The sequence below is a fragment of the Podarcis liolepis genome (assembly GCF_965112155.1).
Source record: "Podarcis liolepis genome assembly, chromosome: 3".
Classification (NCBI taxonomy): Eukaryota; Metazoa; Chordata; class Lepidosauria; order Squamata; family Lacertidae; genus Podarcis; species Podarcis liolepis.
In genome coordinates this window covers 39,258,097-39,283,067 of record NC_139557.1, presented here as the reverse complement: position 1 = coordinate 39,283,067, position 24,971 = coordinate 39,258,097, and the positions used below count along the sequence as shown (strand labels likewise).

The 24,971-nt window shown below is 42.8% G+C and overlaps 2 protein-coding genes across 4 annotated transcripts in view; one reads left to right on the top strand and one right to left on the bottom strand.

The window, feature by feature from the left end:
• Positions 1-603: 603 nt before the first annotated feature.
• On the bottom strand, positions 604-15,966 carry OGFRL1 (opioid growth factor receptor like 1). 2 transcript variants are annotated; one of them, XM_083497382.1, is made up of 7 exons: positions 15,083-15,966; positions 10,386-10,472; positions 8,501-8,582; positions 7,077-7,155; positions 6,909-6,975; positions 6,651-6,796; positions 604-5,401 (listed from the first exon to the last, which is right to left on the bottom strand). In XM_083497382.1, the coding sequence occupies exons 1-7, from the start codon at positions 15,491-15,493 to the stop codon at positions 4,645-4,647; spliced, it is 1,629 nt and encodes a 542-aa protein (XP_083353508.1). In that variant the 5' UTR covers positions 15,494-15,966; the 3' UTR covers positions 604-4,644. The 2 variants fall into 2 exon arrangements, with proteins under 2 accessions (XP_083353508.1, XP_083353509.1); XM_083497383.1 differs by having other exon boundaries at positions 8,501-8,579; positions 15,083-15,965.
• The window catches only part of B3GAT2 (beta-1,3-glucuronyltransferase 2), a 148,125-nt gene continuing 138,481 nt past the window's right edge, over positions 15,328-24,971 (top strand). The window contains exons 1-2 of one of the 2 annotated variants that reach the window (XM_083497400.1): positions 15,328-15,428; positions 18,321-18,487. The gene's annotated coding sequence lies outside the window, so the exon portion shown is untranslated. Of the gene's footprint in view, positions 15,429-17,157; positions 17,232-18,320; positions 18,488-24,971 lie in introns of those variants that run through there. The other variant, XM_083497401.1, reaches the window with a different exon arrangement.

Sequence of the window (24,971 nt, the reverse complement as noted above, 5' to 3'; positions counted from 1 at the left end):
AATCGACTTCTCTATCCTCAATGTGCAAAAAACAAACAAACCCTTAATTAACTCTGGTGTCACTTTGTTTATACAAACAGAAAGAAGGCCTGGTCACATTGACATCATGCCATGTATTATTACACAATATTATATTACACTTTTAAATTGGGAAGGTCAAGTTCACCAATACGTAAGAAAGAACTCAAGAGAAAAGAATGTACTGCATAAGTTATTAACACACTACTAGCCCAACAAATCAAAGTACAGAAAAGTAAAAATTCAATTAGAAAAACAAGAATATTAATTACATAGCTGTTTTAAATTATGTTCAACATGAACAACACTGGATTTTACTAGTTTGCAAAAGAGTCTTTGAGCTACCTAAGGATGGTACATGCAGTTACTTCCTGCAGCCTGCATTCCTTACCATTAACAGCAGCCTCTTTTGTATCTGTACTCCAATTTACACTGCTACCCCTGTATTCAATGGGGCTTGCTCTCTTATGTGATTAGGAACACTGCCCAAAATGTTGCAAATGTATTGAGTATGTTTGCCGATTTTGGTGTGCTCTGTGATGCAGGAGTAAAAAAAAACTATAGAAGAAGAAGAAGAAGCATTCCTAAAGTTGTGAAACAGTTTTATTTACACACACAAAATGAGAATTACAAATTAAAGCACTTCTTGGACTAAAAATAAATAAAACATTCCACCTACTTCTACCATGTGAACAGAACACATTTCCCACTAAAACAGCAGCATATAATGCTTACAAATACCGTAAGGTTTTGTTTTTTAAAGAAAAGTTGTGAAGATAAACACACTTTGTCCTAAGGTAATTCATTACATACTGAAGGGTCCAGGGGAGGATTTATATACTGAAGCATCAGACAAAAAAAAACCAAATAACTGAAACTTGAGTGTGCACATAGTCACCAGGGAGAAATTGAAAAGCCCCAGTGCATCATGGTGGGGTCAGGGAGGGTCCACAAGGCTCTTTGAATCTCATTTGTAGACTCTTTAGTTATTTTTTGTGGCTAGGTATGCAGCAGCCCTTGCACCTTGTAGAGTACTAGTCTTTGCTGAGTTTCCCGATCTCTGACTCCTCCCACAAGGGTCCAATGGCCCATCAAAGTAGGACTTCAAGGGCTGAGGTGCAAGGACTGCCCCACATAATGGACACGCAGAAGCACTTCCTGTTTTTATACAGCGCAGCTGGGTCTTGCTGTTGGCACTGCAACAACAGGCGAACCAGCCCCCCTGTTGTACTACTACACCTCTTGGTGTGTAGAATTCTTTGCTCTCAAGCCAATTAATGCAAATTTGATATAAACAAAACACGGTTCTCTTGCGTGTTTCATTTAAAACATTTGTAGATTGCTTCTCTATAATATCAAAGCAGTTTACAGCAAACAAGCAACAGAATAATAAAGCCACGTAAATATCAATCGAAAACAGTTTGCACTCCCAACCCCCACCCCAACCTCCAGACCCAGCCAATAAAATAAAACCATCCAAACGCTCACTGGTGAAAAATGGTTTTACCCTGTTTCGTTTTGAAGAGAAAAAAACACACACCCAATGAAAGATGGCGATTTCCTAACATACTCAGAGAGGAGGTCCGAAAGTTTGCACCTATCATTATAAAAGGGCCCGATCCCATCTGTCGCAGTGCTAGAACCATGAGCAGTGCCAGTTGCACTCAGCTAATCTTGCCTGGTGTGTGTGTACAAAACGGGAGAAGGTAACGAGTATATGGCCACATAGAACTTGAAAGATTTAAGAAAAATCTTGGAAACAAATAGGTAAACAAAGTCTGGAAACAAACAAGCAACCGGATGAAATGGTCTTGGCACAGGTTGAATATAGGATTGCATCACTTCCTGGATAAACCTTATATATCTGCTTTATTAAATAATATCTTCTGTGCACTGGTATCTCTAGCATGGGCTCACTTGTTCTTTTGCGAGTCACTACCTCACGCAGGATTAACCTGAAGGATGGATAAGAGGGATGCTATTTTATACATAGAGAATCCTGCATCATGAAGGAACACTAAGAACATTTAAGTAAGAAGGTGTTTTTAATTTCAAAGGGGGTTGCAGAAAGGGTGATTGGTGTGGTACACATTTCGTGAATGCCTCCTCAAATAACAGTCTCCAACATCACAGAATTGGTGCCAGTCTCACCCTCGTTCCAAATGCCAGGAGGCATCTGCTGAACAGTAAATCCAAGGACAAAACTGGAATTGTATACACACTTTTTACAGGATAAACCGTAAAAAACTCATAGCTATACTCTTTGTGGATGCGAAGCTACCGGCTTTGAAAGAAAATATGGCATCGGCACCAACACTCCAGTACAAGTCCTATCCCCACTTCCAAGCCTGCAGTAGTACCACTGATCAGCCGTCACTGAAACATTTGTAAGATTAATCCAGGTAAGAGGGAGGTCTAAAACCAAAAGGTACTGCTCATATTTTGTTTCTGTATAAACACACATTTGGAGGGGGGAGGCCAGCAAAGATATGCTAGTGCAGCCTTTCCGAAGCTGTTGCCCTTCAGGTGTTTTGAACTACAACTCCCATCAGTCCTAGTCAGCATAGCTGTACTGATGCTAATAGTAGCTGTCCCAAACATCTGGAAGGAACCAGTATGGGGAAGGCTGTGCCAGTGTCTCCCAGCACAGAGGCATGGAAGCTCTGAAGAAGCTACTTTTCTTACTGAAAAGGCATTTGAAGGGTAGTATATAAATCTAAAAAACAAAAGCCCTCTGTCCTCAAATGTCTTTCCAACTGGACTGACATGCGGAAAGGTTTGCCTTAAATGCACTGGAAAGCTATTTGTGAGCACATTTTTCACTCTTAGATTCATCAAGGCTCTGGTTGGTTTAAGATAACAAAGGAGGAAATGAAGCCCTTACAATTATGAGCCCCTCCTTCAAAACAGTCTTTCGGTACCCACTGAGGAGGCTGAGAAGCTGCACAGATAACAATTTTAGCAGACACCTTCAATTATCATTCTATAAAATACTCTTTACTATTTAGTAAAAGATGTCCAAGCTATCTGGGGTGAAAGAGAAGTTTGGTCTTTTGTATGGACTAACCCTAACTAGAACAGGCTGTGTGTGTTGAAGCATATTCCTTGGTTCTGGCAGAGTCTTCTTAATCCATCCTGCTTCAGAGTTCTCCCTCACGTCCCATGGAAGAAATCTTAAGTTTTCTGGGGAGGGGGAACAAGCAAGCATGTGCATAGAAGCGGGTAAAGAGTTACCTGGATCAGGTGCATGATAAAGAATTTTTTCTTCCCTGGGTGTTCCCTGCATACCCCCAGTAGCTAGAAGTGAGGATGTAGGCATGATTTTTGGGGAAACTTGGGGAAGAACAAAGAAAAGAAAGCTGCTATCTCCCCTTTTGCACAGAGGACTTTTCAAATCCCACCAGAATTTCAAGGAAGAAAAGGTCAATCTCAAAATATTGCTTCTGCTTTAGAAGCTGAGTGGGCAGTCATCAACTTTGTCTTGGCAGTGCTTAAGCCTTTTCTGACCTTATACTCCTTTATCAGCAGAAGTGGGTCTCTCAGGCAAAATAAACATTGGCAAAATGCTGTGTCCTGATTTTTAAACTTGTGCAGTTGCATGGGAGGAAAGAAGGGAGAAGAGGCACCAAGGGAAGATGCCGTCACAAACTATATATGAGTATTTTGGAACAAGGGGTGCTGGTGTGCAAATCTTACTAATAGTTGTTTTTAATGTAAAAGGTGATTTGCTAGCTTTTTTTCTTCTTCTCAGCAGCAACACTGGAGAAGTATATGCCATCAGTGGGGGAACTGAGGCTGAGAGAACATAGGTAAAGGTAAAGGGACCCCTGACCATTAGGTCCAGTCGAGACCGACTCTGGGGTTGCGGCACTCATCTCGCTTTATTGGCCGAGGGAGCCGGCATACAGCTTCTGGGTCATGTGGCCAGCATGACTAAGCCGCTTCTGGCGAACCAGAGCAGCGCACGGAAACACCGTTTACCTTCCCGCTGGAGCGGTACCTATTTATCTACTTGCACTTTGACATGCTTTCGAACTAGGTTGGCAGGAGCAGGGACCGAGCAATGGGAGCTCACCCCGTCGCGGGGATTCGAACCACCAACCATCTGATTGGCAAGCCCTAGGCTCTGTGGTTTAACTCACAGCGCTACACGGTTGCTGTCAATGTGAGAGTCATGGGAGAGGTAGGACTTGAATCTGGGTCTCCAGATGGTGATGATGCTGAATGTACATCCTAAATGAACCTGCTTTTGTTGTTCAAGCAATGGCAAACATTGAAAAGTTTAGCATACCAAGTGATTATCATTAAGAAAACATTCCTTGGACGTCCTTTGAACCCTAGCTGCCAAATAACTAAGATTAAAAAATGTATATTATAATAAGATGGGGGGGGAGGATAACTGAAATCAATAGTTTCCACAAAGAGAGCAAAGCTTAGCATAGGAGTTCTCGGGCTTGAGGATTCTGCAGTTGTTTTTAAGCTTAATACACAGTTCTGAAAAGTGCAAACAGTTAACAAGAGTCAAATGAAAGAGAGCATAACCCCTTGGTGGCCAAGCACTGGGCCCAGCGTCAAGATCTTCTTTTACTTGTCCAATTTCATACAAGTTAACTGAGACACTTTAGTCTATGCTCGAGTCTCCTCTTTGTTCGATCCTCCTGGGTTTTTATCCTTAACTACACTGTCTTGCAGATCTGTTGATATATTAGTTGAATCGCTTTTACAGTCACGGCAATCTTTTTCTACAAGTTCTGCATTTCTGCAGTCTTGATTAAGGTTTTCATCATTTTTGCCTTTATGTTTTTTAAGATGGCAAACGTTCTCCTTCTGGTTCGAAGGATTAGCAGTTTCTTCCAGTATGGAGTTCTGACAATCAGCATTGCTATTCTTTTCACCAATGCTTTGCTTAACAACCTCAGGGCTGGCGTGTTTCCTGCTCCGGTCACAATCGTCATCCTTTTTAGCATGTTCTGCCCTTTTTTCATTGGTTGCTTTGCCACTTGAGTTACAAACCACGGGCAGATTCTTGCATTCTCTCCCACTTTTGTGTTTAGAAACATAACCGCTGCGGAGAGAAACCGGCGATGCCAGCTTTTTACTCGGCTTGCTTCCTTCCAACTTCTGCTTCCTTGGCGGCCCCCATATGAAGTGGTCAGAGGGTGTGTAGTGCTGCTGGGCAAACCGCAGGAGTTTCCTCCTCTCTCTCCGGTCTCTAATAGTATATACAAAATATTCCAAAGCGCTTTGCTTAATGTTGGAGATGGTGTCTTCCACGAGAGCTTCGTGAAGAATGAATTTTACAAGAGGAGGTTTGAAACTCTCGTACCCAAGTTCGCCAAGACTCTTCAGAATACGGGTGATCCTCAAGTAGTTATGTTGGGACCTGTGAAAAGGGGGGGAAATCATCTGAATTCAAAATGACAGGAAGCAAAGTGGGGCATTATTTTTCTTTGCTGCGGGATGGGGCGCGGGGGGAAGAGGATAGAAAAATAATCAGCACCTTGACAAAAAGGATTACCAATCCAATGTGGATCTTTCAGAGACAATTCAGATGGAATGGCAACTACCAAGTGAAAGGTCTTTCAATGCCAGCTAAACTAGAATTGCCTTTTCATACTACATAAGAACATAAAAAAGAAGATAAATATGCTAGATCAGGCCAGTGGACCATGGGAAGCCTGCAAGCACAACAGCATTCTGCTCATCTGCAATTTCCAGCAACTAGTATTCTGATGTTGGGAAAGATTGAGGCCACAAGGAGAAGGGGACGACAGAGGATGAGATGGTTGGACATTGTTCTTGAAGCTACCAGCATGAGTTTGACCAAACTGCGGGAGGCAGTGGAAGACAGGAGTGCCTGGCGTGCTCTGGTCCATGGGTTCACGAAGAGTCGGACATGACTAAACAACAACATGAGAGTAGAGATACTACTTGGGCGCCACCTGATGACTACAGCTATGAGGTGGGTTTGGTTTTTTTACAATTAAGTGGTGTATAAAATTTATGAAATAAGTAAATAAATGAAATCAGTATTCACTGACACAGCTAAAGACATACGCAAACAGAAACAGTTGCTGATAGACACACAGATGCAAAAACTCTTGACAAAGAATTCATGCTTCTCTCAGGAACAAAGGCAGTATGGAACCGAATCTCATCCCTATGTATGGTGGAGAAAACCATATACCTCCTTCCAACCAGCTGAGCCTGTTCTGCCTTTGAGATCACGTAAAATCTCAATGCACCGCATATGTGCACTTACAACCTGGAAATCAACCGCACTTTTATGCAAGTACTGTTCAAATGTTATGCCCTTATATTGACATCTGGGGGTTGGAGAATCTTGATTGCCACATGTGCCTTCCTCTTTCTCCCAGCCTTTTGTGGTGGAGGTGGGTGTAATTCAGAACCACCTGGTTTCTCTTGCAAAGAGATGGGAATTGTATATTGTTATTCTTGTTAGAAGACTGAATGATGTTAAGACTTTATGGTGCATTTATGATGTATTTTTTATTACTGCAACCCACCCTGGAACAGCTTGGCAACAAAGAGCAGGATATAAAATGTTGCAAATAAATAAAGTGGGGAGTAGCGCAAATAGAGGATTTTCTCTACTGCAATACATTACTTACTCATTTAAGTGCTGGAATCGTTCTTGCCAATTAGATGCTCGTGCAACATTTCCGGTTTTATCAATTAATTTTATTCCAAAAAACTCCAGCATCATTTTGTAAGCCAACAGGAATCTTCTAATTGCTTCTTTTGTTTTTTTGAATTCCTGCAACACGTTTTCAAAAAGAAGGTACAAACAACAACAAAATTAGAGATATAGAATCATTTTACCCTTAATCATCAAGCAGCAAAGTTATATTGTGAATTATTAGCTTTACCTCAATTTCATATGTTGTTAATTCCTTTGCATAGAAATTCAGTCCTTGCTCTCTTAATGGAAAAAGCCTATATTATTAAAGACACACAGATTTTTTGCGGATTAAGCAAGTTTAGACAAATTTATATAAATGTATTATAAAAGCAATGAAAAGAAAACAATTACCAACCACTGTATGTAAGTGTGATTGTGTTCCAACTTTTCATAATCTCCTTTCCACTTATTTAGGACTTCTTCAATATAAACACCTATAAATACAAATGCATGAGCAAATGCAAACATCAAATTTAACAATCTGTATATATATATCATGCATCTAAAAATGCTGTGGCATAGAACACAAAAATGTATTTTGTAGACGAATATATTGTCTCTGATTATTTGAAAATATTAACATTGTCCTTCTAACCCCAGAGAAGACACCAGGCACTATATAGGGCCAAGGATCTACAAATGCACTTGCCAGCTTGTTACTGGGGAGTACATATTTTGCTTTGACATGAGCACATCAACAAGGCAACCCTTTGCTCTTCCTTCCTTTGCTGGAGGAGTGTGAGGGCTCTGTAATGAGAAAGGTCGGAGCTGTCCTTGATGCTGAGGTTTAGCACAATGGGAATGAATGTCTGACCTCCTCAGCTCTGGAAAAGGAGAGGCGCTCACCTCTGCAGTTCTTTATTTCAAGTCCAGCATAATGTTAGAACATCCTGCCCATTCCCTCAGAGGAAGCTGGTAAATGCCATGGCAAGGAGCTGTTTGGGCTAGCTGTTAAGGCCAGCTCTCCCCATCACAACAGCCAGCCATGCTATAAGTAGTGTGGCTCAGCCCACTCCCCACCAACCTTGTGACTTGACTTAAAACTACTTCCCCAAACAAATGTGTTGGTGGTGGGGAATGGCAATATTCTATAAATTGCTAACTCTTAAGTAAAACCAATGCCCACTGGACATGATCCACTTAACCCAGTAGCCAAGGTTTCTAAAAAATACATAGTCTGTTCACAATAGTGCAACACAATAACACCAAAGTTCAAATGCACCAAAGAAATACTGGTTTTATTAATCTGGCACCAACATATATAACATAACCTGGGGGGTTTGTTTCACTTGAAGAGCACAATGGTGATGCCACTAATAATTTTTCTAGAGCTTTTCAAGTTATGCTTAATAAATTTGAAAGTTCAAGGCATCATGATCCAGATTAATAGGAAACCCACAAGAGATCTGCTTTTCTTGGAGTAAACCAAAAGTAGTGGAAATTTTGCACCATTTGAGGTTGGAGCAGAAAACCAAAATCAGGCTGCTGCAGCTCACAAACAGGTTAGGGGTAGTATATTTGAACTTCACAAATATGAGCTTCTGTTAATTGACTAGAATGAAATCCCATGCCTTAAACTGCCATCACATGCACACTTTCCTGGGAGAATGCCTCACTGATCTCAGTATGCCTTATTTCCAAGCAAACATGCATAGGATAGGGCTACAAAACTGCTGAAGCCAAACCTGACACTGAATTGGTTTTGATCTTTTGATTTACAAAGGCCTTGGATATAAAAGAATGAAACAAACACTGTGACAATGCCCATGGATTACTTACCATCAGGTTTAAAGGGAATTTTATTCTTGTAAAAACGCAGGTTGCACAAATCATTCTGATACCGCAGATCTTTAAAGTTCTGCTGAGCAGAGAGATGGGGGGGGGGGAACACAAAGCATGATCAGCCAAATATATCTATAGGAAATAGGCTGAAGATAAGCTGTCATGAGTATGACAGATAAGAATCTGACCAAATGAAAGTCAAGCCAGATCTTGATGGTGGGACAAGTGTCCCTCTCTCTCAGCTTAGTTCTATGATTGGGAAAACAGGTTTTTATTCAATGCAGAGTAGCCATAAGTGGTTTCAGCTTGGGCAACGGGGATGGATGGCCTGTGGGGGTGGGGAGAAGGATTGGATAGCTGTTCAGGGGTATCCAGTGTGGTGCCCTTCAGATGTTTTGGACTACAAGTCCCATCAGCTGCAGCCAGCATGGGTACTTGTCAGGAATGATGAGAGTTGTAGTCCAACAACATCTATAGGGCACCACATTGGTTAACTCTAGTTTAATCGCTTCTGTGCCAGCCATCTGTCCCCAGCAACTCTTCCTGCCCCATCCATTGTGCAACTTGAAGTCACTTGTGCTGCTTTCCTTAAAAACTTGTAGGAAACCAGGCCTGGAATTACATGTAATGCGTAATCTTTCCCTTAAGCTAAGGGCAGGTAATTCAAGGTTATTCAAGGCAGGTTATTCAAGAGAAATGAGCAGGTCAAGAGGAGGTGGATGAGAGACACTAATAATTCAGGTTCATGAATTGATTATATAATAGCATATACGACATAGTAGAACTATTCCATATAGAAAAATAAGCTTTCAAGTCTTTGCTAATCAACAAAAATTGAACTATAATATAACACAGTTAAAATATCTAATACTGTTCAAAGGAAGGGTAGTGTGGCAATTATATAGTGAGCAACTTGGGTGGCAATTCTATACCCACCTACCTGAGAGTAAGCCCCTCTGAACTCAGTTCGACCTACTTCCGAGTAGACATATACAGGATTACACTGTTAGTTTTCTCAGAAGTACATCCCAGCGAGTTAAAGGACACTCTCAAGTTAGTGTATTTAGGATTGTCACATTACAGGGGTTAACTCATGAAACATGCTATAACATGTATCTGACTTTATATTTTCCCCATTGTTTTCCTGTCATTTTTCTAGCTCAGCTTCTCAGGGTCCCACATCTCATGTAATTGGTGCTGAAGTTTATTCTATCAATGTATGAGAATTTCTGTTCATTTCCTGGTACATTTTTGCCCATAGAATGGCCTTTGGCTGCCATCTTTTCTTCTGGGGAGCAGGTTACATTGAACGCAGTGAGACATACTTCTGAGCAAACATGTACAGAACCGCGCTTGTTATGCTCTCTCTTGAATGCCCTGATAGGAGAGTGTTTGTGGCAATAATTTGCAAATGCAGATATATGTGCTATCAAGACCATCTTTTCTGGTACAAAACCTAGGACATTGTGTCCACTGTCTAACACAGGCATAGGCAAACTCGGCCCTCCAAATGTTTTGGGACTACAACTCCCATCATCCCTAGCTAACAGGACCAGTCGTCAGGGATGATGAGAGTTGTAGTCCTAAAACATCTGGAGGGCTGAGTCTGCCTATGCCTAGTCTAGCAAAAGTTTCTGTTACCAGTAGGTACAGTATAGGAAATCAAACATACTTGTCTTCTAGTAGAAGCAGCCAACAGTGGCAGCCATGGGGTTTTCTAGGATTAGTCACCCACCCACCTGCATATATTTTCATAGACTTATGTGATGGAGTTCTGTAGATTTGAAACACTCCACTGGAACTGTAAAATTACTTTAGGGACTTAAAAAAATTGCCACGCCTCTATCTTGGTGAAGATCTGAGTACTGCAAAATTCTCTTACTGGATATTGGTGCCGATATTTGTACAAATCTCTTGCAGCGTAAAAGCTTCTCTTTGGTTTAGCTGCCACTTCAATTGCATCATCCCCCTGCAAAGAGCAGACATATTCCATGAGCATAATCTTTTTAGACTTGACTGTATATTTAGTAGTGTGGCATTCCATTAAAAAAAAATAAAAATAAAAATGGGCTGCATTCATTCCAAAGGGCCACACATGCTGTTCTGTGTGCACACTGATGCTTTTCAATTCCCTCCCTCCCACATTTCCTTGCATTCCTTCCCAAAAAGCTGTTCCTGAAGTTTGGTGGAGGTCGTCCCCCCCCCCGGAGCTGCAGCTGGAAGGGGAATGAGACTGCGTGTTAGTTCACACATGCATGCTCATTGCTTGATGACCGGTATCCAGGCACGACTGCCACAAGTGAATAAGTTGAGCAGTACAGATAGGCAATATGGAAGTTTTCTCATCACAGCCAGCAGCACATTGTTTTCCTGTGGAGCTTGTTCACAAGCCTGGCAGCAAGTCAAGGGCCTATTCACACAGCATAGTGACCTCATTTCTATTGCTTTGGGGACATTCAAAGTTAGTATCTGACTTGTAACTGGGCTGCTCTCATTTTCAAGCATTATCTGTTTAAGCTATGCTATTCATGTAACTGCCATGTCTTTAATTTTGGTGCTGCTCCTTCTTAAAACTTTTTCCTGTAGAAAATGAAACAGCTATGTGTTAAGCTGTAGTTATGGATGGATCAGTCTATTTCCAATTTGTGTCACTCAACCATGAAGCTCACTGGGTGACCTTCAACAGTTTCTTAACCTCACTCTGAAAGATTAATGCGGAGAAGCCAACATGACAAAGGACTGGAAAACAAAACACAGAAATTTCAAACTACCTCAACTGTTTAAACATTTGCACGCATGCACATGTGTGCACACACAAATATACATCAAACATACATATGCATGTGATTTCCTATTCCAAAGCAACTTATTGGTACTATTAGGGTTACACTCAGTGTTTTTTTTTTTATGATGGGTTTCTGGTTACTGAATATTGTCCTTCATGCATTCTACTGAATGGTTACTGCTGTTTAAAATAAAGAAGAAGAAGAAAGAAATAGGTTTATTTTCTCACGACCTTGAGAGACTGACTCTTCTTGCTAAAAGTTGTCTGGCACATGTGGCTAGCCAGCTGGAAGTGACCCCCGAAAGAAATAGGGTACCATTAGGACTTAAACAGATTGGGGCTTTCCTCAGAAATCTGAACTTCTGATTCCAGAATGTAATACCAGTGACAATGGCCATAATTTTGCCCACCTTTCAGACAGAGAATCTTGGAGGGAGGGCTTGAGACACACTATGGAGCAACGGTGACATTTTTATTTTATTTTTTGCCTACAAGTATAAATTATTCAAGCTTTCAGAAAACTTCAAGGGACTGCTGAACCAAGATCTGCATAAGTACAAGTCTGTCTAGTTTGTAAGTGCTCTGAGCTCAGTACTGCAGACCATAAAACATTCTGAGTGAGTATTTTTAAAATATTAAATAACCTTGCATTAAGATTTCAAATTGCCAAAATAACCATTTATGAAAGGTTAAGAAAGAGTATGCAAATGTACACCACTTTCAGAATCTATGGTTATTTCCTATACTGAATAATAAGGCTTGCACTCTAGCTGGTGTTTGGCTTAAAATTGCACATTAAAGAATAATAGGCACCCTTCGTGTGTCAACCATTGATAATTCCATTAGTCACAGTTTTGTTATATGTTAAATCTTAACATAAGATATAATTTAACAAACTCCACTCAAATAATAAATATATTTTTCCATAGATTTAGGGGATTTGTAGCCAAACCTATAACCAAGGAAAAACAGAAACATTGTTGTATCTGCCCAGCCACTAGAATGACCCATTATTTGCTTTCTACTAGTGTTCTTTTCTATCTTTCAAAACACTTTTAAAAAAGAGAACAATACATCTTCACATTGTTACCAACCAGAATTTGATATGGCCTAATGTTTTTACTTGCTCCACGGTTCATTTTTAATATTTGGATAAAACCTGGAACTCAAGTTACAGGATTATCCCCTCTTCTTATGTGTAAGAGACAGCCTCTCTGGAGTTAATAACTTTTCTTGACTTAGTATCTCTGAATAATGACAACTTGCACCGACCCCATCCCATCTAGTCAATGTGCTGCCTGTTTAAGAACTGCTTATGGATTCAAGCAACATATTTCCACTACTTTATGAATGGATAAAGGACATTTACTGGAACAGGGCGTGGGGGGGGGGAGAAGGAGTGGCAAATGTGTCAGAAGTAACTTTTGACTGAATGAGCCAAACGGGTTGTATTCAAATAACTTTTCCTCAGAGTAAACCTATTGAAATTAATTACTAATACTAACTTCGGTTCATTCATTTCAATGGGTTTACTCTGAGGAACAGTGGAATACAAAGTCCCACAGAGCCTTAATTATCCTAGATAGTTTCCATTACTTTTCATTTTACAGGTGTCCAGTGATGGACTATTCAAACTCAAAGCCTTTATCATAATGCTGGGGTGGGGAGGTGCATTACCTCTAATGGGACTGGTGTTGGTAAAGGGGAATATGCAACTGAAAAGAGGCAAATGGCAACAGCAGTGCATGGGGACTTTACTTCACGTACATCAAAGCAGCAAAAAAAAAAAAAACCCACTCTTCTTTTCTTGGCAAAAGCCACAAAAACAAATGCAGACTCTACATTATATTTTGAAGACTGTATACTGCTTCCAACATTTCCACGTTTATTAAAGAAACCTACTAATGCTTACTTGGGGGTTTGTACTTTGGCGCTGTGGGTTAAACCACTGAGCCTCTTGGGCTTCCCAATCAGAAGGTCGGCTGTTCGAATCCCCGCGAGGGGGTGAGCTCCTGTTGCTCAGTCCCTGCTCCTGCCAACCTAGCAGTTTGAAAGCACGTCAAAGTGCAAGTAGATAAATAGGTACCGCTCCGGCGGGAAGGTAAACGGCATTTCCGTGCGCTGCTCTGGTTCACCAGAAGCGGCTTAGTCATGCTGGCCACATGACCCGAAAGCTGTACGCCGGCTCCCTCGGCCAATCAGGCGAGATGAGCGCTGCAACCCCAGAGTCGGCTACGACTGGACCTAATGGTCAGGGGTCCCTTTACCCAGTGCTTTTTTTTCCAGGGGGTAGTCAAGGGTAGATAGTACCAGCACCTTTTTTATGCTGTTAAAAAGTGTAGCACTTACTGTAACAACTTCATGGTGAGTACTGGCACCTATTTTTCTAGGGAAATAAAGCACTGTTTGTACCATTGATTTCAGTAGGATTTACTTTTGAGTAGATGTGCATAGGACTGTGATGTAAGATCCCTGTTGGAATGCAGTCAGAAAATAAAACACAGATCCATACCTTTTGTACTGTGCAAATATACATATGGGAATACTGAATGGCAAAACTGCCTAAAAAGTGCCCCACTTATCACATGAGCCAGGCTAATATGTGGAGGTACAGTTTCAATAATAATAATTCTCTACAGAGATGAAAGCATGAGGTGGAAACATAAGGACAGTGGTCTTCAGTTTAATGTTTGTTAAGAGACAGAAAATAATTCCATGGAGGTAATGATTGAAAATAGAGTCCACGTTGCATTCAGGGTAAGAGTATTTTTTAAAAAAAGTAAAAAGCTGAGAATATGATCTAGCCTAGAGTTGAATAAGGAGGAGGCAAGTAACTCTCTTTTCTTTGAATAATCTCCTTATTTCTTGGGTTTATGAGTTCTTTTGGTCCTGCATAGTGATGTGTTGTCTAATACGTGCAATCATAGCTGTAGTTACACTCAGCCAGAATGTCAAATAAGCCCTGTTCTGAAACTGCATTTTGTCACCACATGTGCTACTGTAATTTCTATCCCCTGAACAGGCAGGCATGTGATGGGGGGGATGATTATACCAAGGAAACAGAGAAGATTAGAACTACTTTGACCTTCTACATTTTAAAGCCACCAGAATCTTTTTCTAAAAGAGAAGATATAAAGCTCTGCTGAACAGCTTGCCAGAGGGAAAATGAATAAATCCCCCACCCCACCGTTCCTCCTTGCTACGCATGTCACAGGAAGGAAAACAAAAATCAGGCTGGATCAGCAAGCTGGTAACAAAATACAGCAAACCTGCCAGGCCAGAGTGCTTCGCTTCCTTGGTCTTCTTCCCTTTGATTGCCACACACCTCAAATCCATATTTAGCTTCTTCTTTTTTAACCCTACTAAGAATATTATGATGATGATAACAACAACAACAACAACAACAACAACAACAACAACAACAACAACAAGGATGATGCAGCCACAGCTTGGCTCCTGAGTCACACTGCATGCGGGGGGGGGGGGGAGGAAAAAAGGGGAAATGGAGAAAGCTGAAAGTAGAAATGTATATTTATCTCTGTCTCTCTCTCACACGCGCGCGCGCACACACACGCACCCCAAGCGTTTGCAACCATGGTGTCCAAAAGTCCCCTGCTGGTGCATTCCGAGACTCTGGCGCACACCTGCCTCTGAACAGAGGGAGGGGAGGCACACAACCTTGGAGAGGCACCAGCACTGGCAGGGGGGGCAGAGGCAATGGCGCTGAGGGGGGAGGGCTCCAGACACCGCCCCCCAAATAGCCCCCTGGAGAAGTTTGCATTGTCCCGAGTTACCTGCTCGGTGCTGGCGGCCTCCGCTTCGTCGTGCCTCCCTCCCTCTTGATCCTCGCCTTCCTCCTCCTCCCCCTCCTCCTCTTCTTCGTCGTCCTCGTCTTCCTCGAGCTCCTCTTCTTCAGGCTCCTCAGCAACCCCTTCTCTGGGCTCGGCGTCTTCCGGCCGGCAGCTTGCCGCAGGGAGCGGTTCCCCCTGCTGCTGCTGCTGCTGCTGCTGTTCGTCCTCAGCTGGGTCGCCGTCGCCGTCGCCGCCGCCGCCTCCTTCTTTTCCGCCCTCCAGCCCCTCGAGCGGCGTCCCTTCTTCCCCTCCGGAGTCCTGGAGCTCGGGCTCGGAGTCCGTCTCCCAGGTAGAGTCGCAGTCCTCCACCGTGGTGGGCTCCTTGAAGCTGACCCCGCTCAGCAAACTGCCCATTGGGAGAGGCAACGCAGGAGCCTCTCTCTCCCGCCCGGGGAGGACGGGGGAGGGAGCGCGCGCCCAGGGGAAAGAGGGGAAGGTCGGTCGGTCCGTAGGTAGGTTCCGCGAGCAGGCTAGGAATGCCGCTGCCGCCGCCGCCGCCACCTCTGCTGCTGCTGCGGCTGGGGCATGGTTGGCAGCGCCGGGAGGCCGCAGGCAACGCGAAGGAGGCTGGCGAAAAAGACGACGACGAGGAAGACGGAGGCAGGCGCAAGCGGCTGAAGCGGCAGCAGGCGATGCTCTGCTCCTCCTCAGCCAGTCTCTCTCTCACCCACCCACCCCCAGCCCACAAACACGCGCCGTGGGGAGGAGGAGCCGAGCGTTTGGGATTTCCACAGGAAATAGTTGAGCCCGCCCAGCGCCCCCTGAACGACGGCGGCGGCAGTAGCAGAGCGCAGCTGCCGCGCAAAAGAGGAACCTGGAGCGGACGGAGCGCTTTTCCGTGGCGGGGAAGGGGCGCCTTACGCAACCAGAACTTTCTATAGAGACGCGCGCGGGCGCGCGCTTAGTTTTATCCGGGAGCATTCCAAGGCGCGAGGAAAACCGCGCGAGGGAGACGGTGCCCCGGGACCCAGGAGTCCACTTTGCGGACGGTGGTGGCTATGTTACCTCCGCTCTAGGTACAGGTGACTTGCTGGCGGCAATGGGCACCTACCTCTGCCACACTGAGAAGTGTACAGGGAGCTTCCTTATGTCGAGTCCATTTACCTCACTAGTGTCTGTTCTGGCTGGCAGCAGCTCCCCAGGCCCAGACCCCGGACCTCACCTGGAGATGCAAGGGATTGCACCCGGCCCTATGTGGGGAGCTCAGCTTTGGCGGAGAGAAGCGCAAGAACATGGAGATGGGGGGGGGGGGAGAGGGGGCTAATGTTTGCCCATTTCTGCTTAGCAGAACTCCTGCACCTTCCGTCTCAAGTAGAAACTGAACAGGTGCATCCATGCAACAAAGAGATCATTGGCCTGTTGGATGTCTTGCTGTGTAGCTATGAAATCACAAGAAAGTGGTCTTCTTTCTACACTTCATTGGAATCTACCTTATACAGTGGTACCTCTGGATGTGAAAGGGATCCATTCCAGAGCCCCGTTCGCATTCAGAGTAGAACGCAACCCACGCCTGTGCGTGTCGCAATTCACCACTTCTGCGCATGTGTGTGACGTCATTTTGAGCGGCGTGAGCTGCGAAACCCAGAAGTAACGCGTTCCGTTACTTCCGGGTCACCACGGAGCATAACCTGAAAACGCTCAACCTGAAGCATATTTAACCCGAGGTATAACTGTACAAAGTCTGACAGTTGGCCCAGCTTTCTTTGGCAATCGCTTGTAGTTGAGTAAGATTGCCTTCCATGAATATGGCCTTAACTCTGTGTCTGTAGGTGACTGTGGAGGCCAGTTCTGGATCCGCACATCCTTCTGCAGTGGGGACATAGTTTCCAGGTGGGAGTTGATCACAGCGAGGGTTTGCCAAACGTGCCTTCCTCTAAGCTCTCCCTTGCGTCCTGAGTTTGTGCTTCTTCGAAGTCCATGATGCCTTTGGTAGAGGCTGTTCTCCAAATGAAGCTCTCTCAGGCCAGTGTTTCCCAGTTGTCAGTGTTTATACTACTACTATTATTTTTTTAGATTTGCCTTGAGAATATCTTTAAACCAGCAAGCTCAGTACTGTCAACACTGACTCTGAAGAGGCTGTGCAGAATTTTAGGTAGGGGTCTCTCTCAGCCCTGCAATCCTACTTTTATCCTGCAACAGAAGGAGGAGAGGACTACTATTTATCAACCGGACAGGTTGACAGGGAATCCCTTTTCACCATAAGTCTCCATGTCTTTTATCAGAGGTCTTACCTTTTGATATAAATCTTATATCACTTGATATAAAGTTTGTATTATATATATATATATATATATATATATATATATACACACACACACACACACATATACATATACATACATATATAATGACAAATTTTGTTTTAAGGTATTTCTATCTTTTCCCTTCCTCCTTCTTTGAAATGAAAAAATAAATAAAAACTACTGGGTGCACATTCTAATGCAGGTGGTCCAACACATGGCCCTCGAGGCCCTTTTTGGCAGTCCTTGGCAACATTTGACACACACACAAACACCCAGCCCTTACCCAGGTATGCTGAGCTTTCGCTCTGACAGGGTCCTAGAGTCCTCCTGTCTCCTTCCCAAAGCTTAGTTAGTGCTTTCCTGGCTTTGGGAAGGAGTTGTAAAGGCTCTAGGACATGGGTAGGCAAACTAAGGCCCGGGGGCCGGATCCGGCCCAATCGCCTTCTAAATCCAGCCCTCGGATGGTCCGGGAATCAGCATGTTTTTACATGAGTAGAATGTGTCCTTTTGTTTTAAATTCACCTCTGGGTTATTTGTGGGGCATAGGAATTCGTTCTTTCTTCTTCTTCTTCTTCAAAATATAGTCCAGCCCCCCACAAAGTCTGAGGGACAGTGGACCTGACCCCTGCTCTAGGACCCTGTCAGAGCCCTCAGGCCTCCTCTAAATCTAGCACCTTACTTATCTGGCTTTGGAAAGGTGGCATGAGTACTTGGTGGGGGCATCAGTTTTTGGACTCACTCTCCCCTCCTCCATGCAACAAGGCAGTGTGCAGTCCGTGGGTTCCATGTCGATGTACTAGTATGGCCCAGTTGGCAGGAAAAGTTTGACCGCCCTGCCCTAATGAAATGTGCTTCACATGCCTCAGCTTGCTTTTATGGGGCAAGCGTATCATACAATCCATACCATACAACTCAGAGGTTTGAATTTATTTTTTCAGGCAAAATATTCTACGCATGGCAGTCGCCTGTGTCCTGGATTGTGGGATTTTGAACTGGACCACATTTCAAGTTGAATAAAACCTTGCCCTTGGAGATCAAGAAAGAAGACAATGCCACACAAGTGAAAAAACGTAGAAAGATTGATATGATTGTCGGTGCGCTCATGGTAAGAATACACTCACAGTGAAGTTTTGTTTAACAAATGTGTGTGGGGGGTGCATTTTTGCTTGCAGGGCTGGCTCAATACATTTTGGTGTCGGGCGAACCACAAAATAGTACGCCTCAGGGAAGAAAGGTAGAGCGAAAATCTACATTGGGAACAAGTGCTAGAGGAGACCTGCAGTGCCTCCTATTCCCCAAGAGGGGGCTGTAGACATGGTATTGGGGGGTGCCTGCTGAAATGGCAGCAGACCCGGCATCTAAGGAGTGCTCCGCAGTTGTTGCTGCCACTGCGGCAGCAGTGGTGGGCAATTCATTCCTTGGAGGCCAGATCAGCTGCCACCTGAGGCAGTCACCTCACCTTGTCTCATGAGTGGGCTGGCCCTGCTTGCATGCACTTGGGGGAAAGAATATATAAATTCAATGTGAAAAAACATTATGTGGAGGGGGGGGAAATGTACACGATGTGTATTCTAGGATTTTTGCTGAAATATCTCAAACTGAGCACCTGCACGTTTTTGAATTTTTGTAACCAACTCCACAGCCTTCCTTTGTGTGTGTGTGTGTGTGTGTGTGTGTGTGTGTAGTCCCATACTTAAAACCAATTGACAAAAAGCCAATTAAAAAAACAACAACTGATTTCACACAGAACCTACATTTTTTCCATGCCCTATTGTGAAAAATATAATGTATATGTAAATTAACCAATCTGATTTGTTACTTGTCCCCTCTGTGTATTATTGGGGAATGAAGATAAAGAGATCGCATGGGTGAAATCCCTCAGAGGTACATATGGCAGTGTAAGGGACAGCTGAAAAGTAGAAATTCTGGCACCATCCTTTCTCAGTCATTCTCATAGGCCCCAGCAGCTGAAGGAAAAGCTACTTTTCTAAAAATGTACTGCAGCATGCAGAACTGGTGCTGTCTGTTATGCTCGAAAACATTGCCTGCTACTACAGTTGTTGACAGCCACTGCATAAAAATTGCTAGCTATATTTCCATTTATCTGTTTTGTCAAAGGCTTACCATCTCCCCTCAAGGACGATGATTTAGTTCCCTCCTAGTAAAATTTTGCTGGTCATTATCGATGATCTCATGAGCAAGAGCAGTTAGAGCAATGCCATCCAGAACACTGACAAAAATGGTGCATCGCGGGAATTTAAGCGCCATGTACATTTTTCACAATGTATTTTGTCATGGGAGGCAGAGCTGTACTATTAGTCTAAATTCTAAATGTATGGTGCTGTTTAAAAATCTGAAGGATAAATTACAAATAGCAATTCTAGATCACCCTGGAAATGCAGCTTTGCTTCTCTATAAGCGTTGCACAATGCAGCCTTGATGCTGGGGCATCTTTTTTTAAAAAAACTTGCCAAGAACACTTTTTAAAAAATTAATACGTATAGTCATGGGCCCTGAAACGTAACAAGATTTATTTTATTACAAGTTTTCTATACTGCCTTGCATCGATGGAAAGAAATACCAAAGCAGTTCACATAATTTTAAAATGCAATAAAAATAATAACACTAACAATAATTACTAATCACTACTAATCAATAGTATTAAGGGTCAAGGGGAACAGGCGTTTCTTCAGTTGGTAAAAACAACCCACAGTTGTTGATCTCAATGGGGAAAGCATTCCATACAGTTGGTGCCACAATGGAGAAATATTTCAGCATATTAATGCAATCGCTATCAATCTTCCTTCCTTCCTTCCTTCCTTCCTTCCTTCCTTCCTTCCTTCCTTCCTAAAAATCCACTTTTTGCACAACTCCATAATCACCATGCTCTATTGCAGTGTGTGTGCAACTGAATGACTACCTACTTCTGGCTCGATTCCTTCCCCTTCCTCTGTGAGATCTCACTTGTGTTGAATGTTCAGTTGTGAGTTCTGTGGGGCAGGGACCTACCGTATCTTTTCATACTGGTAAGCTATCATGCACTGGGATGGTGCTATCATTCATTGTGTAGACCGGGGTGGAGAACCTTTGGCCCTCCACAAGTTGTTGAACTACAGCTCCCATCACCCTTGACTCTTCATTTCTTTGCATTCTTGGATATCAAACATTCTCCCCTCTGCAAAAAAAAGAAGATAACCTTAGGCCACAGTCCTAACCCCACTTACCTGGGAGTAAGACACATTGAATTCAATGTAACTTATTTTTGAGGATTCATGGTAAGGATCGCCTGTTACTATCCGTAAGATTGGTTTACTCCATAGAGGAGCCAGTGTAAGCTAAATAGTTGGATAATATCCCATTTCTGTGAGTTTAAGAGTCACAAGTTAGATGTAACAGACGTACCTTTTCCTTATTAATACAAGGGAAAACCACACCTGCAGAACTTCTCATCTCCTCATCTCCTTTGTTTCTAAAGGAGAAAGAAACATATCTGTTTAGTTTCAAGAAGGCCAGAATTGTTCGCAAGCTGCCCAATGCAACTTCCCCTGCCTTCATCACTACCTGCCCCTCACAAAGTCTATGGCAGAAAGACGCCTTGGGCTCTTCAGGGTTCATTTCCCACTCTTGTCACCTTCAAAGTGTGATTCACAAATATATTAAATTGATATCACCAAAACCCCGTTGAGTATCCAAATTCAATATAATAGCATGCATAATTATATCCTACACAAATAATTCTTGCATCACTGCAATCATCTAATTTTCAAAAAGAAGAAGATTGGATTGTGCAATTTTTTAATGAAATGAAGCTGCACAGTACTTGAGCCTTAAACCATTTAAATCTTTAGAACCAAACTGGTGTAACTAAGATAACAAGTTTCAGCAACTTGCATTACAGCCTTGCTTCCAAGTTTTTAATTGCAGAACTTTCACTCAAGGCAAAAAAAAAATTGCACTCTTATTTGGAAGATCAGTAGAAGTGTGAATTGAACTTCTGAGTAAACATGTATAGTTTCCTAGTATCTGTATGCTTAGGAGAACAGCCAGAACTCAAGTCAACAATATAGTTGAGAAGATCTCCTAGATATGTTGAAAAATTCAGTTTCTAATTTTTACATGAGAAGCAAATGGTGTTTTTTTTTTAATAAAAAAAAAATCCTGAGGCCATAAAATAATCCAGTCTTGACAAGCAGTGAAGCCAGTGACTCATCTGTATCTATAATTGGATAAAATGTTATACTTTGTCAAAGCATTATTATAAATAATAGAGAAGGGAGGTTGTAAGTTAGGGGGGCTGCATGTTAATTTTTCGTGTTGAGACAGTCCTTTGAATCAGCAGGCCATTGGCCACCCCAAGTGCCTGTCATTAACAAGGAGAACACAATCTGCATTCGTTGTTACAGGTTTTTTATTTTATTTTTGTATGTCCACTTGCCATCTCACCCTCAATGGTAAAATAAATGCAGCCCTGGCTTTCCCACAGAAGCCTGTATTTTCTTGGAATTTACAATTGTATGGGTAAATTCTAGATAAGCTGTGGATTACAGCTTCTATCAGCTCCCTCAACCAGCATGGCCAGTGGTCAGGTATGCAGGGAGTTCTAGTCCGAAGCATCAAAATTAGCGATGTACTGAACCCCATGAAAAATATTCCTATTAACAATTTCCATCAGCTTAATTCTGCCCATTTATACAGTAAATATTACACTGGAGCTCTCTGCCAAAGAGATAAGCCATGAGAGACTTACATACCAACCTTTGGGCTTCCCATCTTAAAAGGCAGGAAGGTAAAATTCCTGCAATTAAGTGGCCATAAAACAATAAAGCAATATAACCATGAAGCTAGTTAGAAAGGAGCATGTTCAAAGAGATGCATGGTGTACAACTATGTGTCTTATCTTATAGCAGTAATTTATTGTATTGTTTTTATGTATCCAGATATCCCATGGGTATCTAAATCAAAACTTGCTTTGATTTAGAAAGCTTCCATCCATCTTTTAATTGTGCTTTTAAAATGTGCAGTTTTAGACTTAGCTCATAAATTAGATATTCCTGTAAAAGCTTCAAAACATGCAAAACCCTAGTTTTGGAACCATCCAGCCACTCTCATTTACAGAGATGCTCCTTGCTCTTTTTGTGTGCGTTCTTACAGGGGGATTTGCCCTCAGCTATGCATAAAATCCTATATACGATGTCTTTCTTTGTTTGCTTGCTACGGCTTTGCATACTGCAAGCCAATCTCATCTGTTCTTTATTGTGTAACGTTATTCTTACTAAATAAAAAAAAAATCTTTCCAGTAGCACCTTAGAGACCAACTAAGTTTGTTATTGGCATCTCATACCAATTAGAAACTTAGTTGGTCTCTAAGGTGCTACTGGAAGGAATTTTTTATTATTATTTTGTTTCGACTATGGCAGACCAACATTGCAACCTACCTGTTATCCTTAAAAGAAGTTGTTTTAGTTGGCTTGCGTCTCTCAGTAGCTTCTTCGTGGTTTCTGAAGTTCTATACCTAGGAGAATTGTGCATACTTTTATGTGGCATTTGCCACTGGGAAAACTAGGGTTGCTACTTTATCTGACAGCCAAGGGCTGGATATGTAAAAGGCAGCATTTAGGAACAAAGCATTGCTTGCTGTATAACTTTGGTGACATTTTGGTGAAAAAGAATTCGGGCACTAGGGAGCATCCTCTGTGTACCACCCAGAGCTCAGTTTCCTTGGAATGAGTGTCAGCAAAGACAAGTGCCTTTAGAATATATGGTTTTACTTGCACATATATACAATCCGAGCATAGGATGGAGGTGCACGCAGCATTAACACCCAAAAAGTCTTGCTTCCTAATTAGTTGCAGCTTTGGATCCAGCACAGAGCAAGCATGTATCTGTGCCTCCAGCTTCCAGCTCAACTCTCACACACTACACTGACTATTGTTCTTCTACCTAACAGACTTTTTGGTGAGTGGGTGGAGGAAGGCCCACCCTTTAGTTCTGCGGCACAGAGCAACTGCTTTGGTTTTGCTTATCATGGCAAAACCACAACAAATCAGCTAATGCCATTACATAGACAAAGGAACTAGTTTGGCAAGCTTGCTCTTTCTGATTCTACCCTACTGATACAGGATCCCAAGAACTGGAAGGGACTCAGGGCATCATCAAGACCAGGGGTCAGCAAAATTTTTCAGCTGGGGGCCGGTCCACTGTCCCTCAGACCTTGTGGGGGGCTGGACTATTTTTTGGGGGGGGGAGTGATGCAAGAGCACCATGAGCCCCAGGGGCTGCTTACCTGTGTCTTGCGAGTGGCAGGGACTGGCAGCGGTGGAGGGACGATGAGCAGCGTGTGAAAGGGCTGCTTAAAATGGCAGCCACTCGAGCACTGCTGCTGCTTGCACCAACAAAGTCCAGCCCCGTTCCTCCTCTAGTCAGGGCAGGAAGAAGCCAGGAGGAGGGAGGGAGGAGGTGGAGGCTGCGCTCCTGCAGAGGGAGGGAGAGGGAAAGAACGCATGCGCTGGCAATCCACGCGGCGATTCCCAGACAGTCTGCGGGCCGGATCCAGAAGGCAGTTGGGCCTGATCTGGCCCACAGCCCTTAGTTTGCTGACCCATGATCAAGACTGACATCCCCCAAAAAACCCTCAACTCGTAACAATATAAAGAGGAGAGAGGGTAGTGTAAACAGCAGGTTTGCAAATTACTATTCAAAATAGTACAGGAACAGGGCTGGGGGGGGAAAACATTTTGTAGGCTTGGGAGGAGCCCCCATTAGGTGTTAGGCACTAGTTCAGCTCACAGCCGTGTGAAGGCTTGAGATTCTGAAGTGGCAGCTGCAAATTTCAAGCACTTGCGTGAGAATTTTGCAACCTCTAAGGAGGCATGTAGCTGTTTCGGGCCACAACTGTTAGCCTATTCATCAAATAGTTTTGGAAATGCCACCATTTTATTCACTTTAATTACATTCATTACACCTCACTTGTTTATTAAGCACTCATAGTATGTGCCACTTTCGCGATTCTGCATATCTGAGGGCACGAAGGGAGCAAAAGGGTTCTTAAAATACTTCTGTTTTGTGCCGTGGAAAATACTGCTCTTGTTGCCAGAATGGTAGTTTTAATACAGTGCTGACCATCCATCATGGTTTTTAAGAATAAATTTCAGAATATTCAAACTAGCCAAGCTCTCTCTTAAGTGTAAATCTTAGAATACACATTAGAAAAAGAGAGAAATTATTGGAAGTAATATAATAATCAACAACTTTTTTGTGTGAAAATTATTGGTATCCTAGAATGATAACAGTTGAACAGAGACAATATTGAGGAACTTGGAGAATATTAAAACAATTGTTAATGTTTTATTAGAATTGCATCATAACTGTTCTAAGTCAATGATCTTGATTTAAGATATATGGTTTACTTATAGTCCTATTAATGAGCCGTCACTTCACAATTACCTATAGAAATATGGATAATTGGTGGAATGGCTTTGCCAATGATTAATTATGCTAGGCTCAATATTTTGTTCTTTGTTCAGTCTATATAGCATAAAGGACATGCAGTGTACTTAATACTGGATGTAGCATTTCTCTTGGGAAAGCTA